At 39.2% G+C, this 14,056-nt stretch overlaps 1 protein-coding gene across 1 annotated transcript in view; it reads right to left on the reverse strand.

The window, feature by feature from the left end:
* Window positions 1-13,531, reverse strand: part of LOC106570985 (transcription factor AP-2-delta) — a 17,882-nt gene extending 4,351 nt beyond the window's left edge. The window contains exons 1-6 of the mRNA XM_045695239.1: window positions 13,300-13,531; window positions 12,207-12,716; window positions 8,252-8,312; window positions 2,752-2,917; window positions 2,111-2,229; window positions 422-563 (exon numbers count right to left, since the gene is read on the reverse strand). Coding sequence (XP_045551195.1) covers window positions 422-563; window positions 2,111-2,229; window positions 2,752-2,917; window positions 8,252-8,312; window positions 12,207-12,716; window positions 13,300-13,338 — 1,037 coding nt within the window. The 5' untranslated portion in view covers window positions 13,339-13,531. The remainder of the gene's footprint in view (window positions 1-421; window positions 564-2,110; window positions 2,230-2,751; window positions 2,918-8,251; window positions 8,313-12,206; window positions 12,717-13,299) is intronic.
* Window positions 13,532-14,056: the final 525 nt, after the last annotated feature.

Raw genomic sequence — 14,056 nt, forward strand, 5'->3', positions numbered from 1 at the left:
AGTGATAATTCACTGTGGTAATTCAGTGATAATTCACTGTGGTAATTCAGTGATAATTCACTGTGGTAATTCAGTGATAATTCACTGTGGTAATTCAGTAATAATTCACTGTGGTAATTCAGTGATAATTCACTGTGGTACTTCAGTAATAATTCACTGTGGTAATTCAGTGATAATTCACTGTGGTAATTCAGTGATAATTCACTGTGGTAATTCAGTGATAATTCACTGTGGTAATTCAGTGATAATTCTTCTTCAGGTGTTCTCTGCAGTGCGCATTGAATAAAGAGTTAAATAAATCAATATATAAGAGTAAATAAGGCAGTGTGTGTGTGTGTGTGTGTGTGTGTGTGTGTGTGTGTGTGTGTGTGTGTGTGTGTGTGTGTGTGTGTGTGTGTGTGTGTGTGTGTGTGTGTCTTACTTGGTGGCCAGCACCATCTTCTTGCGTGCGTTGGTCTCCTTGGGTTCATTGTGTTGGCTGGCTAGGTGTTCTCCTACTGCCTTGGTAGGAAACTCTGTCTCACACGTATAACCAAAGTCTCTAGCCAGGTGGAGCGCCTCACCTACAAACACACACACACACACACACACACACACACACACACACACACACACACACACACAAATGTTTTATTAGTATAGAGGGATGGGTATTATTAGGTATAGATTGATAGAGGGATGGGTTTTATTAGGTGTAGATTGATAGCAGAGTGAGTTTTAATAGAAGGTCTCTATTGATAGAATTGATAGAATAATGAGTTTTATTAGGTGTAGATTGATAGAATAATGGGTTGTATTAGGTGTAGATTGATAGAGGGATGAGTTTTATTAGGTGTAGATTGATAGAGGGATGAGTTTTATTAGGTGTAGATTGATAGAGGGATGAGTTTTATTAGGTGTAGATTGATAGAGGGATGAGTTTTATTAGGTATAGATTGATAAAATAATGAGTTTTATTAGGTGTAGATTGATAGAATAATGGGTTGTATTAGGTGTAGATTGATAGAGGGATGAGTTTTATTAGGTGTAGATTGATAGAGGGATGAGTTTTATTAGGTGTAGATTGATAGAATAGATAGAGGGATGTGTTTTATTAGAAGGTGTAGATTGATAGAGGGATGAGTTTTATTAGGTGTAGATTGATAGAATAATGTGTTTTATTAGGTGTAGATTGATAGAGGGATGAGTTTTATTAGGTATAGATTGATAGAGGGATGAGTTTTATTAGGTGTAGATTGATAGAATAATGGGTTTTATTAGTATAGAGGGATGAGTTTTATTAGGTGTTGATTGATAGAGGGATGAGTTTTATTAGGTGTAGATTGATAGAATAATGGGTGTTATTAGTATAGAGGGATGAGTTTTATTAGAAGGTGTAGATTGATAGAGGGATGAGTTTTATTAGGTGTAGATTGATAGAATAATGAGTTTTATTAGGTGTAGATTGATAGAATAATGAGTTTTATTAGGTGTAGATTGATAGAGGGTTGAGTTTTATTAGGTATAGATTGATAGAATAATGAGTTTTATTAGGTGTAGATTGATAGAGGGATGAGTTTTATTAGGTATAGATTGATAGAGGGATGAGTTTTATTAGGTGTAGATTGATAGAGGGATGAGTTTTATTAGGTATAGATTGATAGAATAATGAGTTTTATTAGGTGTAGATTGATAGAGGGATGAGTTGTATTAGGTATAGATTGATAGAGGGATGAGTTTTATTAGGTGTAGATTGATAGAGGGATGAGTTTTATTAGGTATAGATTGATAGAATAATGAGTTTTATTAGGTGTAGATTGATAGAGGGATGAGTTGTATTAGGTATAGATTGATAGAGGGATGAGTTTTATTAGGTGTAGATTGATAGAGGGATGAGTTTTATTAGGTATAGATTGATAGAATAATGAGTTTTATTAGGTGTAGATTGATAGAGGGATGGGTTTTATTAGGTATAGATTGATAGAATAATGAGTTTTATTAGGTGTAGATTGATAGAGGGATGGGTTTTATTAGGTTTAGATTGATAGAATAATGAGTTTTATTAGGTGTAGATTGATAGAATAATGAGTTTTATTAGGTGTAGATTGATAGAGGGATGAGTTATTCCTACCTTCCACCAGAGAGGTGAGGAGTGTAACGTTGGCAGCTTTTCTCCGTCCAGCTGGCAGGTTGAGTCCCAGTCGATCCAACTTCTCTCTCAGACAACGACCACCATTCTTAGACTTAGCTCTGCATTAAAAGACATGATCACATCTTCACATCAATACCAAAAATGTACTAACCCCTATAAAACATTCCCATTAATTATAATCCACATAATAATTCCCATTTCCTGTTGCTGCAGGATTCTTTTATGCTGTGAGAAACTGGGTCAAATTAACATACGGCATCTGTTTATCTCTCAGATATAGGACAGACACTTCAACATCTATTTTCTTTGTATAACTTTTTGACTATCTGTTTTGCCATGTATGAATGTGTAACCACCCCATATATTATCACTTCACTATCAAACATTAGTATATCAATAATACAATACCGATCACTTTCAGAAAAAACCTCATGAGTGTAAAACTGTCATCAGAACCTAAAATACAAATGTGTTTTACGCCATTGTTCATGTTTTTGTTATCATTTGAGTGTGTGTGTGTGTGTGTGTGTGTGTGTGTGTGTGTGTGTGTGTGTGTGTGTGTGTGTGTGTGTGTGTGTGTGTGTGTGTGTGTGTGTGTGTGTGTGTGTGTGTGTGTGTACCTGCGGAGGATTCCTCCCAGAAGTGAGGCGTTGAGACACTCTGGAGGCGAGAGTCGTCTCTTCACCTCAGCGATGGTGACTTTATATTTAGAGGTTGAGCTGAGGAGGGACAGACGGCCGGGGACAGAGCAGAACAGATCTGTGGGGTTCACCACACAGGTACCTCCTAGACACAACACAGTAACACAACAAATAAACACGTGCGTGTGTGTTCATGTGCGTGTGCGTGCGTGCGTGTGCTTGTGCCTGTGTCTGTATGTGTGTGTGATAGTCGTGTGTGAAGTCCAGCTGTGTGACAGTTTCCTGCCTGGCCTGTCAGTCAGACTCACGTCTCTGAAAGCTGTGAGTTCACATCATATTAATTCCTCCAAAAATGTTTTGAATCAAAGTAGTTTGTATTTTATGTTGCCACGGGCAATGGAAAAAGAGCTTTTGCCGGTAGTGCGGTGGAGCGCGTGGGCCCAGAGGCGATAGCGCTATTTAAGCAGTGGAGAGTAGCCTCAGGCGGCGGCACGAGCGGCGGCGGGATCACACGCGGAATCAAGCGCCTTTTACAAGTTTGCCACGAAAATTAAAGAAAAAGAGACACGGGCCAAATGTCATTCTCTTCCTATTTTAAAAACAATGTTTATAGCACCTGTCACAAGACAGCACAGCCCACACAAACCCAGCAGCCGTCTGAGAGAGGGCGCGTGCACGTAGAGGGCACCCGTCTGCTGATAAGCTTGATCAGATGCTGAAGGCTTGGTGGGATACTGGTGATTAAAACACAGACAGTGCTCTAAGTAGGAGCCGCGTTTCTGGAGATATTTCTTTTGAAAAAGGTTGTGTGAATATTCATGGCGCCAAAGCCGGCGTCAGAAAGAACAACATTAATATGATCTCAGCTGAATTCGGGCCGCGCAGCATTAGCATATCAAAGCGGCCGCCCGAGGCGAGAGAAGCTATCGATACGGGAGCGCGAGGTAAAGCAAAGATTATTGGTTGTGATGGTTGGAGCAGTGGAGCTCGCGGCTAAATCCTGCACACCATTAACCGAAAGTGATAGCGGAGGGATTCCCGCATCAACCCTCCAGAACACAACACCAAGACAGAGTAACACACACACACCTGCACTGTTTATTCAACTACACAGGCTGCTTAGTGGAAAATTACACATGTGTAAAGCTAGAGAATAACAGAAAAATAACGACGGATTTCATAGATCACAGCAACAGATAACAGGTAAAAATACTACTACAGCAACAGATAACAGGTAAAAGTACTACTACAGCAACAGATAACAGGTAAAAATACTACTACAGCAACAGATAACAGGTAACAACATTATCACAGCATCAGATAACAGGTAAAAACATTATCACAGCATCAGATAACAGGTAAAAATACTACTACAGCAACAGATAACAGGTAAAAACATTATCACAGCATCAGATAACAGGTAAAATTCCCGGAAAGCAGTTCGCTCTTTGTTCTCCTTACCAAGCTCGAGCTAAAATGTTTTTATTTTAATCTTATTTTCATTTTTTCATTTATATTTATTTTACCACTCTGAACATCTGGAAAAGTCTTGTGTCAACAGCCTAGCGGATTAAAATCAGCAGGAACATTATCTCTTTCTACATCATTAGGCTATATTTCATTATACAGTTAATTTACAATTTATCAATGATAACAAATAATAAAAACAGTCATAAGTCTTTACTAATGGCATCAAAACATCTTTCAGTTATTACTGTGAAGGATAACACTATGAAATGAACAAAACATTACATTTTAGTCATTTAGCAGACGCTCTTATCAGAGCGACTTAGAGTAGTGAATGAATAAATTTCATACATTTTTTTCTCTGTGCTGGTCCTCCGTGGGAATTGAACCCACAACCCTGGCGTTGCAAACACCATGCTCTACCAACTGAGCTACAGGGAAGGCTATTATTATGAAGGCCAACACTATGAAATGATCAAAACATCTTTCAGTTATTACTGTGAAGGCCAACACAATGAAATTATCAAAACATCCTTCGGTTAATACTGTGAAGTTCAACACAATGAAATTATCAAAACATCCTTTAGTTATTACTGTGAAGGCCAATACAAGTAAATTATCAAAACATAATTTGGTTATTACTGTGAAGGCCAAAACAATGAAATTATCAAAACATCCTTTGGTTATTACTGTGAAGGCCAACACAATGAAATTATCAAAACATCCTTCGGTTAATACTGTGAAGTTCAACACAATGAAATTATCAAAACATCCTTTGGTTATTACTGTGAAGGCCAACAAAATGAAATTATCAAAACATAATTTGGTTATTACTGTGAAGGCCAACACAATGAAATTATCAAAACATCCTTTGGTTATTACTATGAAGGCCAACACAATGAAATGATCAAAACATCATTTGGTTATTACTGTGAAGGCCAACACAATGAAATGATCAAAACATCCTTTGATTATTACTGTGAAGGCCAACAAAATGAAATTATCAAAACATCCTTTGGTTATTACTGTGAAAGCCAACACAATGAAATTATCAAAACATCATTTGGTTATTACTGTGAAGGCCAACACAAGGAAATTATCAAAACATCCTTTGGTTATTACTGTGAAGGCCAACACAATGAAATGATCAAAACATCCTTTGGTTATTACTGTGAAGACCAACACTACGAAATGATCAAAACACCATTTGGTTATTACTGTGAAGGCCAACACAATGAAATTATCAAAACATTCTTTGGTTATTACTGTGAAGGCCAACACTATGAAATGATCAAAACATAATTTGGTTATTACTGTGAAGGCCAACACTATGAAATGATCAAACTCCATTTGCACACACTGTATACAGATTTTTCGATTGTGTTATTGACTGTACTTTTGCTTATCCAATGTGTAACTGCGTGTTGTTTTTTGTCGCACTGCTTTGCTTTATCTTGGCCAGGTCGCAGTTGTAAATGAGAACTTGTTCTCAACTAGCCTACCTGGTTAAATAAAGGTGAAATAAAATAAGTAAAAAATAAATAAAAACATCCTTCAGTTATTACTGTGAAGGATAACACTGTGAAATGATAATTAGTTGTTCTTGCTGAAGAGAAAGTACAACTCTAGATGTATTATTATTCCATGTATTCCGCCCGCTCTAGAGCGTAAACTATTAAGCAATTATCACGAAACCAATATCCAAATATCCAGACTGCCCCAATTTAGATTGATTGAGAAAATGTTCTTGATAAGCTTTCATACTTTTTGAGCAGGTTCAAATGTATTGTCATGAGTCTTGTCCTGGAGGCAGAACTGAGCGATTTCCCCTTAGGCCAGCTGTAAAGTCAAAATTGGCTATAGGCAATTGTAAAAATGTATCAAAACAAAAATGTGCTTTTTGGACTTAATTTAAATTTAGGATTAGGCATTAGGGTTAGCAGTGTGGTTAAGGGTTAGGGTTAGGGTTAGGATTAGGCATTAGGGTTAGCAGTGTGGTTAAGGGTTAGGGTTAGTTTCAAGATTAGATTGTATGAGCTATCAACACCATCACTTTTATCCCGATTTTTGATACTATTTATACTTTCTGTATAAATGAACAAGAGTTTAAATGAGAACCACAGGAATACAGAGATAGAAATTCAAAATTATCCTGCTCCTATATCGCCAACGTTAAAACGTTCAAGCTATTCTAAATTCAGATTCTTCAAAACTTTATCTACTATAAGTATGTACTGTATATTTTGCATAAAATAATTCACCAACAGTAACTCTTGAACCGTTCAAGCTAGAGACACCAAATCAACTTTCACATGTTCAGGCTTCCTTAATAACTTCACTTTGATAAACTATAAACAGAGGCAATTGGCATAAATGAGTATTACATTTCATGGATAAAATGCCAAAAATATGGTTTTAGACATTTTAAATGGATTTACAGAAGCAATTAGGGTTAAGTTCCTTGCTCAAGGGCACATCAAAAGATTTTCACCTATTCAGCTCGGGATTCAAACCAGCGAATTATTGGTTAGTGGCCCAACACTCTAAACCACTAGGCTACCTGCCATCCCATAAACACTTTAAAACAAGCTTTTTATTAGTTATTATTATTACTCCTTTTACTGTTATTACAACTGTAATTATTACTATCAAGCTACTATAACTGTTGTTATTGCTGTCATTATAACAATTACTATAACTGTTATTGTTAATATTCATATTATTGTTTCTTGTTGTTGTTGTTAGGCAATATGATTTTCTATTTCTTCTTTTCATAATAGAGTTGGTTTGAGAATGACTGATCAGAGTGAAATGATGATGCACTCTCTATTCTACAATGGAAGTTGTACTGAAATCCGACACAGCTTCAGGCAGAGTAGTAGAATTGTCTGGTTTGAAGAGAAAGTGCTTGCGTGCATGACAGGACATTTCACCTACTAATTTAACCCTAACCCTAACATGACAGGACATTTCACCTACTAATTTAACAACTTTAAACACAAACTGACAGAAACATGTAAAATAATACCGTGGTGTGTCGTAATATTGGCTAATTCAAAAACAATATATTTTCACTTGATTTAGATTCCGTCATGTCTGTTCGATTCTTCAGTTTACCAGACAGAGGAGGAGATTGGTATTCATGTTAAGTGTGTGTTGTAAGGTGTGTGTTGTAAGGTGTGTGTCTAAGGTGTGTGTCTAAGGTGTGTGTCTAAGGTGTGTGTTGTAAGGTGTGTGTTGTAAGGTGTGTGTTGTAAGGTGTGTGTGTGTTGTAAGGTGTGTGGTGTAAGGTGTGTGTGTAAGGTGTGTGTTGTAAGGTGTGTGTTGTAAGGTGTGTGTTGTAAGGTGTGTGTCTAAGGTGTGTGTGTAAAGTGTGTGTTGTAAGGTGTGTGTTGTAAGGTGTGTGTGTAAGGTGTGTTGTAAGGTGTGTGTTGTAAGGTGTTTGTTGTAAGGTGTGTGTTGTAAGGTGTGTGTCTAAGGTGTGTGTCTAAGGTGTGTGTTGTAAGGTGTGTGTTGTAAGGTGTGTGTTGTAAGGTGTGTGTTGTAAGGTGTGTGTTGTAAGGTGTGTGTTGTAAGGTGTGTGTTGCAAGGTGTGTGTTGTAAGGTGTGTGTCTAAGGTGTGTGTCTAAGGTGTGTGTTGTAAGGTGTGTGTTGTAAGGTGTGTGTCTAAGGTGTGTGTCTAAGGTGTGTGTTGTAAGGTGTGTGTGTAAGGTGTGTGTTGTAAAGTGTGTGTGTAAGGTGTGTGTTGTAAAGTGTGTGTGTAAGGTGTGTGTTGTAAGGTGTGTGTGTAAGGTGTGTGTTGTAAAGTGTGTGTGTAAGGTGTGTGTGTAAGGTGTGGGTTGTAAAGTGTGTGTTGTAAGGTGTGTGTGTGTAAGGTGTGTGTGTGTAAGGTGTGGGTTGTAAAGTGTGTGTTGTAAGGTGTGTGTGTGTAAGGTGTGTGTGTGTAAGGTGTGTGTGTGTAAGGTGTGTGTGTAAGGTGTGTGTGTAAGGTGTGTGTGTGAGGTGCCTTTACCTCTCCGGATGACGCCGCCTTGGCCATTGAGCATGAGCCCGCACTGCGCCTCCACTGAGCCCTGAAACGGTGTCACATTATTAATAATAACAACAGCAATAATAATAATAAGAAGAAGAATTGTATTAATGATAACAATAATAATACTATTTGTATGAATAATAACAATAAAGAATGTGGCGGCAGGTAGCCTAGTGGTTAGAGAGTTGGACCAGTAACCGAAAGGTTGCTAGATCAAATCCCTGACAAGGTAAAAATCTGTCGTTCTGCCCCTGAACAAGGCAGAACCCACTGTTCCTAGGCCGTAATTGAAAGTAAGAATTTGTTCTTAACTGACTTGCCTAGTTATATAATAGTAATCATGCATTAATAAGGTCCAGAGAGAAACAAATGAGAATCCAAAAACGGACACATTCAGCTCCACAACTTTCTTCAACCTCAGGACGGCGATAATGCTCAGCCCACGGTGGCGTGTGTGTGGATATCTGCCTGATATCTACCTGATATCTACCTGATATCTACCTATCTACCTGTTGTTACCGATCATAACCGCACATGTGGAACCTGTTCATACAAATGGCCGCGTGCAGAGCCTGGTATCAGAATGACTGAGGAACACGGGCTCTATTTAAAACAACCCCGTTAATCCCCGGTCGAGCACAGACACAGCCCTGATTAAAATAAAACACTCCGTCTATCTCGCGCCACACGGAACAGGCCGTGTAAGTCTTTTTAACAAACTCTGGCTGTATAGTATCTTTTTACTCCGAAGCTAAAGTGATTATAAAATCAATATACAAAACGCAGAGGTCTTGCATACATTAAGTGTCTAACAGGAGAAAGGGTTAGGGTTAGGGAGCATGACGGGGGGAAAGGTGTGGCAGCTCTTTTGTTGAGCATGAAAATCTCTTTATGTTTTCAAAGATGCTATGTCTGTTTCTGCGCCAGACTGCATCTGTTCTCCTCAGGTTCACGTGCCTCTTTCTAAAGGGCGAAGACCGATTCCCAATGTGTGTCCCTCTAACCTCCCAACAACACCACTCACAGGCCTGATAACAATCTACATAACGAAAGTGGCAAAGATGGTGACATATTGAAATGTATGAACATTAAATAAAAACAATATTCTTATAATCAGAATCACAATATCGGTTATCCCCATCACCATCAATCATAATAGCCTAAATAAGAGAATATTTACAACAGGAAAAACAATATGGAGAACACCATCCCCATTATTATAATAATTATTGTTACAGATCCGACCAGGAGACTATTTCACTATGCTATGGTACGATATGTTATTAATATTATTATTCAACAAGTTATCATATAGAACTATATTAATATGATTAATAAAGTAGTTATCATATAAACCTTTATCAATATTAATAAAGTAGTTATCAGATTAATCCATCAGTCGATGTGCCCTTGAGCAAGGAACTTAACCCTAATTTGCTCCAGTGGCGCTGTACTACTATGGCTGACCCTGTAAAACAACACATTCCACTGCACCTATCATACTACTATGGCTGACCCTGTAAAACAACACATTCCACTGCACCTATCATACTACTATGGCTGACCCTGTAAAACAACACATTCCACTGCACCTATCATACTACTATGGCTGACCCTGTAAAACAACACATTCCACTGCACCTATCATACTACTATGGCTGACCCTGTAAAACAACACCTATCATACTACTATGGCTGACCCTGTAAAACAACACCTATCATACTACTATGGCTGACCCTGTAAAACAACACATTCCACTGCACCTATCATACTACTATGGCTGACCCTGTAAAACAACACATTCCACTGCACCTATCATACTACTATGGCTGACCCTGTAAAACAACACATTCCACTGCACCTATCATACTACTATGGCTGACCCTGTAAAACAACACATTCAGGTGTTGTGACAATAAAATATTTGTTTTATTATTTACAAAAACAAATATAATGAATAATATACATATAAACTTATATTAATATTACGAATCGAGTAGTTAAATAAAAACCTATTATTAATCAAGTAGTTAAATAAAAACCTATTATTAATCAAGTAGTTATCACATAAACCTATATTAATAGTATTAATCAATTAGTTATAATTTAAACCTATATTAATATTACTTACAAGTAAAGTAGTAATACAATAGCTCTATATTAATATGATTAGTTGAGTAAATATATATATATAGGCCTACCAGTTGAATTACTTCTGGTATCCTAGCAGTTTGGTTGTTCAGTTTAAAAAGGAATATTGCAATAAAGGAATGGTTTTTCTGTCCCGTGCAGCGTGTTTAACCGGGACCGCAGCTCAGATGTTGCTGCATAAAGAACCGGTTGATTGACATTAAGTCGGTAATTGGATAAACTACGGTGCTTTATGGCGCTCCCGCGACCCATTGTGCCGCGAACCCGGATCCCTTAATCCGCCTTTCAGAGAAGAGAGAAACAGCGGCTTCACACCGCCTCACCAGCCGGACACACACACTCACTCACACTATTTCTTTACATCTAAAAGAATAGTTAAAATATATGTCACGTGCATATGGAGTAAAGTAGAGGGTGGACTGCATAATGGAAGTGGATTTCTCAGATTAACCGTTTAAATGAAGCATTTTTTCTATTTCGTTTTGTTCTAGATTACTTCATCTTCATTTGACCCATTTTGATTTAACTTCTCTCCACCGAGTATAATATTAGCCTAATGTAGGTATCGACTGTCATACATGGAATGTTCTGTTTCTATTTTGACTGAACCCTCCTCCTGCTGCTTTTCAAAAGGACTGCAACGCGTGAGAGGGAACAGAGCTGGGCTTGTGTCTGTGTTTGGAAAGGGCGGAGACGGACTCTGACCATAGAGATAGATAGAGGACTCATCTTTGTATCTGTGCCATTATAGCGTATGTGACAGCATGAGCGCCATTGAGACCACATCCTTTTTAAAGTAGTACATTTTGTTCTTATTCATTGTCTGATTGTTCCCAACTCATAGGAATCCAGACCCAGTTGACTACTTTAAAATGGTGGAACGCCTAAATGGCAATGTCCATTCTTAAACGGGTTATATACATGGTGAGTACTCTATCTATCTATCTATCTATCTATCTATCTATCTATCTATCTATCTATCTATCTATCTATCTATCTATCTATCTATCTATCTATCTATCTATCTATCTATCTATCTATCTATCTATCTATCTATCTATCTATCTATCTATCTATCTATCTATCTATCTATCTATCTATCTATCTATCTATCTATCTATCTATCTATCTATCTATCTATCTATCTATCTATCTATCTATCTATCTGTCTGTCTGTCTGTCTGTCTGTCTTGTCTGTCTTGTCTGTCTTGTCTGTCTTGTCTGTGGCTGTCTGGCTGTCTTTATGACTCTGACTGAATGAGACAAGAGTTAGGAGATAGCGGTTAGGTTTAAGGAGCTAGGAGCTAGGAGTTAGGGCCTGAAAATAACTTTGTAGTTCATTATAGCCAGTGTGGCTATTGGATGAAAAATGTCAGCAGCTGTGTTTAGACTTGGTGATTGATCAGGATTACAACGTGGGGAGAAGAGAAGAGAGGAGTGGAGAGGAGCAGGGAGTAGGGAGAGGAGAAGAGAGGAGTAGAGAGGACAGGAGAGGAGGGGAGATGAGGGGAGAGGAGTGGAGAGGAGCAGGGAGTAGGGAGAGAGAAGAGAGGACAGGAGAGGAGGGGAGAGGAGGGGAGAGGAGCAGAGAGGAGTGGAGAGGAGCAGGGAGTAGGGAGAGGAGAAGAGAGGACAGGAGAGGAAGGAAGAGGAGGGGAGATGAGGGGAGAGAAGAAGAGAGGAGTAGAGAGGAGCAGGGAGTAGGGAGAGGAGAAGAGAGGACAGGAGAAGAGAGGAGTAGAGAGGACGGGAGAGGCGTGGAGAGGAGAAGAGAGGAGGTACCTGCAGGTCATCCGCCCCAGGGGTAGGGAGCCCCAGACCTGCCGCAGGCAGCAGTCTCTGGTCGTGGTGCATGCTATACTGTCCGCCGTGTGACGTCATCAAAGACAGGTCATGTCGCCGATAAGCGTCCAGGCAGCCCAACTCGCGCCTCTGCTGATCATCCAGGCACGAGGACTTGAGTGCACGGGCGCTGTGCAGGTTGATGAAGTCTGCATCTCCATGTGTTGCATGGTGGATCTGCTGGTAGTACTGCCCGGAGTGGAGAGAGTTGAGGCCATATGCTTCTGGGCCCACGGCTGGGTGGGAGTGCTGGAAGTCATAGTGGAAGGACTGGTGGTGCAGGGGGGTGTACTGGTGGTTGGTGGAGAAGTAGGGCGAGGCGAACTCTGTGGCCGCCGGGGGGTAGGCTGTGAGCGGCGAGGACGAGCTGTAGGCCACCGAAGAGTTGGCGACGCTCTCGAGGCAACCGAGTTGCATCAGACGGTAACTGTTGGACCCGTCATGACGTATCTGAGAGGAAGAAAGGAAAGGAAAATCTCAGCAGTGTAATTTCATTTACAATCTCTTTAACCGCCAGCTGTCTCCCAAACATGTCCTCACACACGTTGACACCACTGAAACACTCAAGACGCTTAGAAAAAAATACATGAATATATCATTCCACGAGCCCACGGTGTTTGTATGTTCATGTTGTTCACCGTTCTGTCATGCTGGGTTCATCGTTTTAGAGCTCGTGTTGTTCTATTTTTATTTTTATTTTATTACTATCGAACTGCGGTCTCAGCTTTACGGGAGACGGATGGCAGGTAAGTAGGGTGAGCCACCATAATGTTGTAATCACTCCCGTTACCGGTTTTACACACAGGAGGCTCATCTGCCTCTCTCTCCACACTAAAACAACCCCCATTACACCAAGACAGCCCCTGGTCCCACGGTATATGAAGCCCTGTTTTCTGGAGACCCATTCACAATGATTTGTACTCTAAATCTGCATGTAGGCTCCACAAACAGTTGTGATTAATATAACTGATAAAGAATATTCCTTAATGTTATTTATAATGAAGAATGAAGAAGAGGGATAATAAATAAATACCTCGGAATCATGGACCAGGCCGGGAAATGTGGCTGACATGTTCTTGCTCCGGTAACCCGCTTTCCCCCTTGATCAAATAAATGATTTCCGTTAAAATCCCCAAAACGAAAGAAATGTAAAAAGTCCCTGCGTAGAGCCGCAGATAGCTGGTGAAGCAGGAGCGTTCCCCCTCTGTACCAGTCACACCGGCTGGCGCGCCGATTTTGTACTTGCAGGGTATTTCTGTTGTGATGTCGTCGGTGGTCCCCTGATAATATAGTTAGAAATTAAGCATCAGCACTGAGGAATGGATGGAGGACAATACAAGAGCTAGCTGCTTCCATCCCAGGAGACAAGGAATACATATTGTATCTTCCCTAATAAGGAACCGACACTCTTTCATCAATTTTTGTGGACATTTTCTTTTTTGCTCGTTTGTATTTGCTTTCTTCCTTTCACCCACATGGCTTAAACCTAGGCTATTACAACAGGAATTGGATTTTCAACAGAAATGTAAGTTGCTTTTGAAACATCCCCTGTTTTATATATTGATTATTACTTAAAAATGTATTTTCGTTTAAACTAAATGTGTTTAATTTATTTCATTTTTTCAAACAGAGCACTCCATTGCCGTGCACGTCACCGAATCTCTATTAAACCAATTATTATTACTACTACTACTAGCATATTACTAGTACGATTATTATTGATGTTTTATTGTTATTGTTATCCTTATTATTGGTGTTTAATTATTATCATTATTGTGTCTAATTACAGA

This window comes from Salmo salar, chromosome ssa15 (assembly GCF_905237065.1).
Source record: "Salmo salar chromosome ssa15, Ssal_v3.1, whole genome shotgun sequence".
Lineage (NCBI taxonomy): Eukaryota > Metazoa > Chordata > Actinopteri > Salmoniformes > Salmonidae > Salmo > Salmo salar.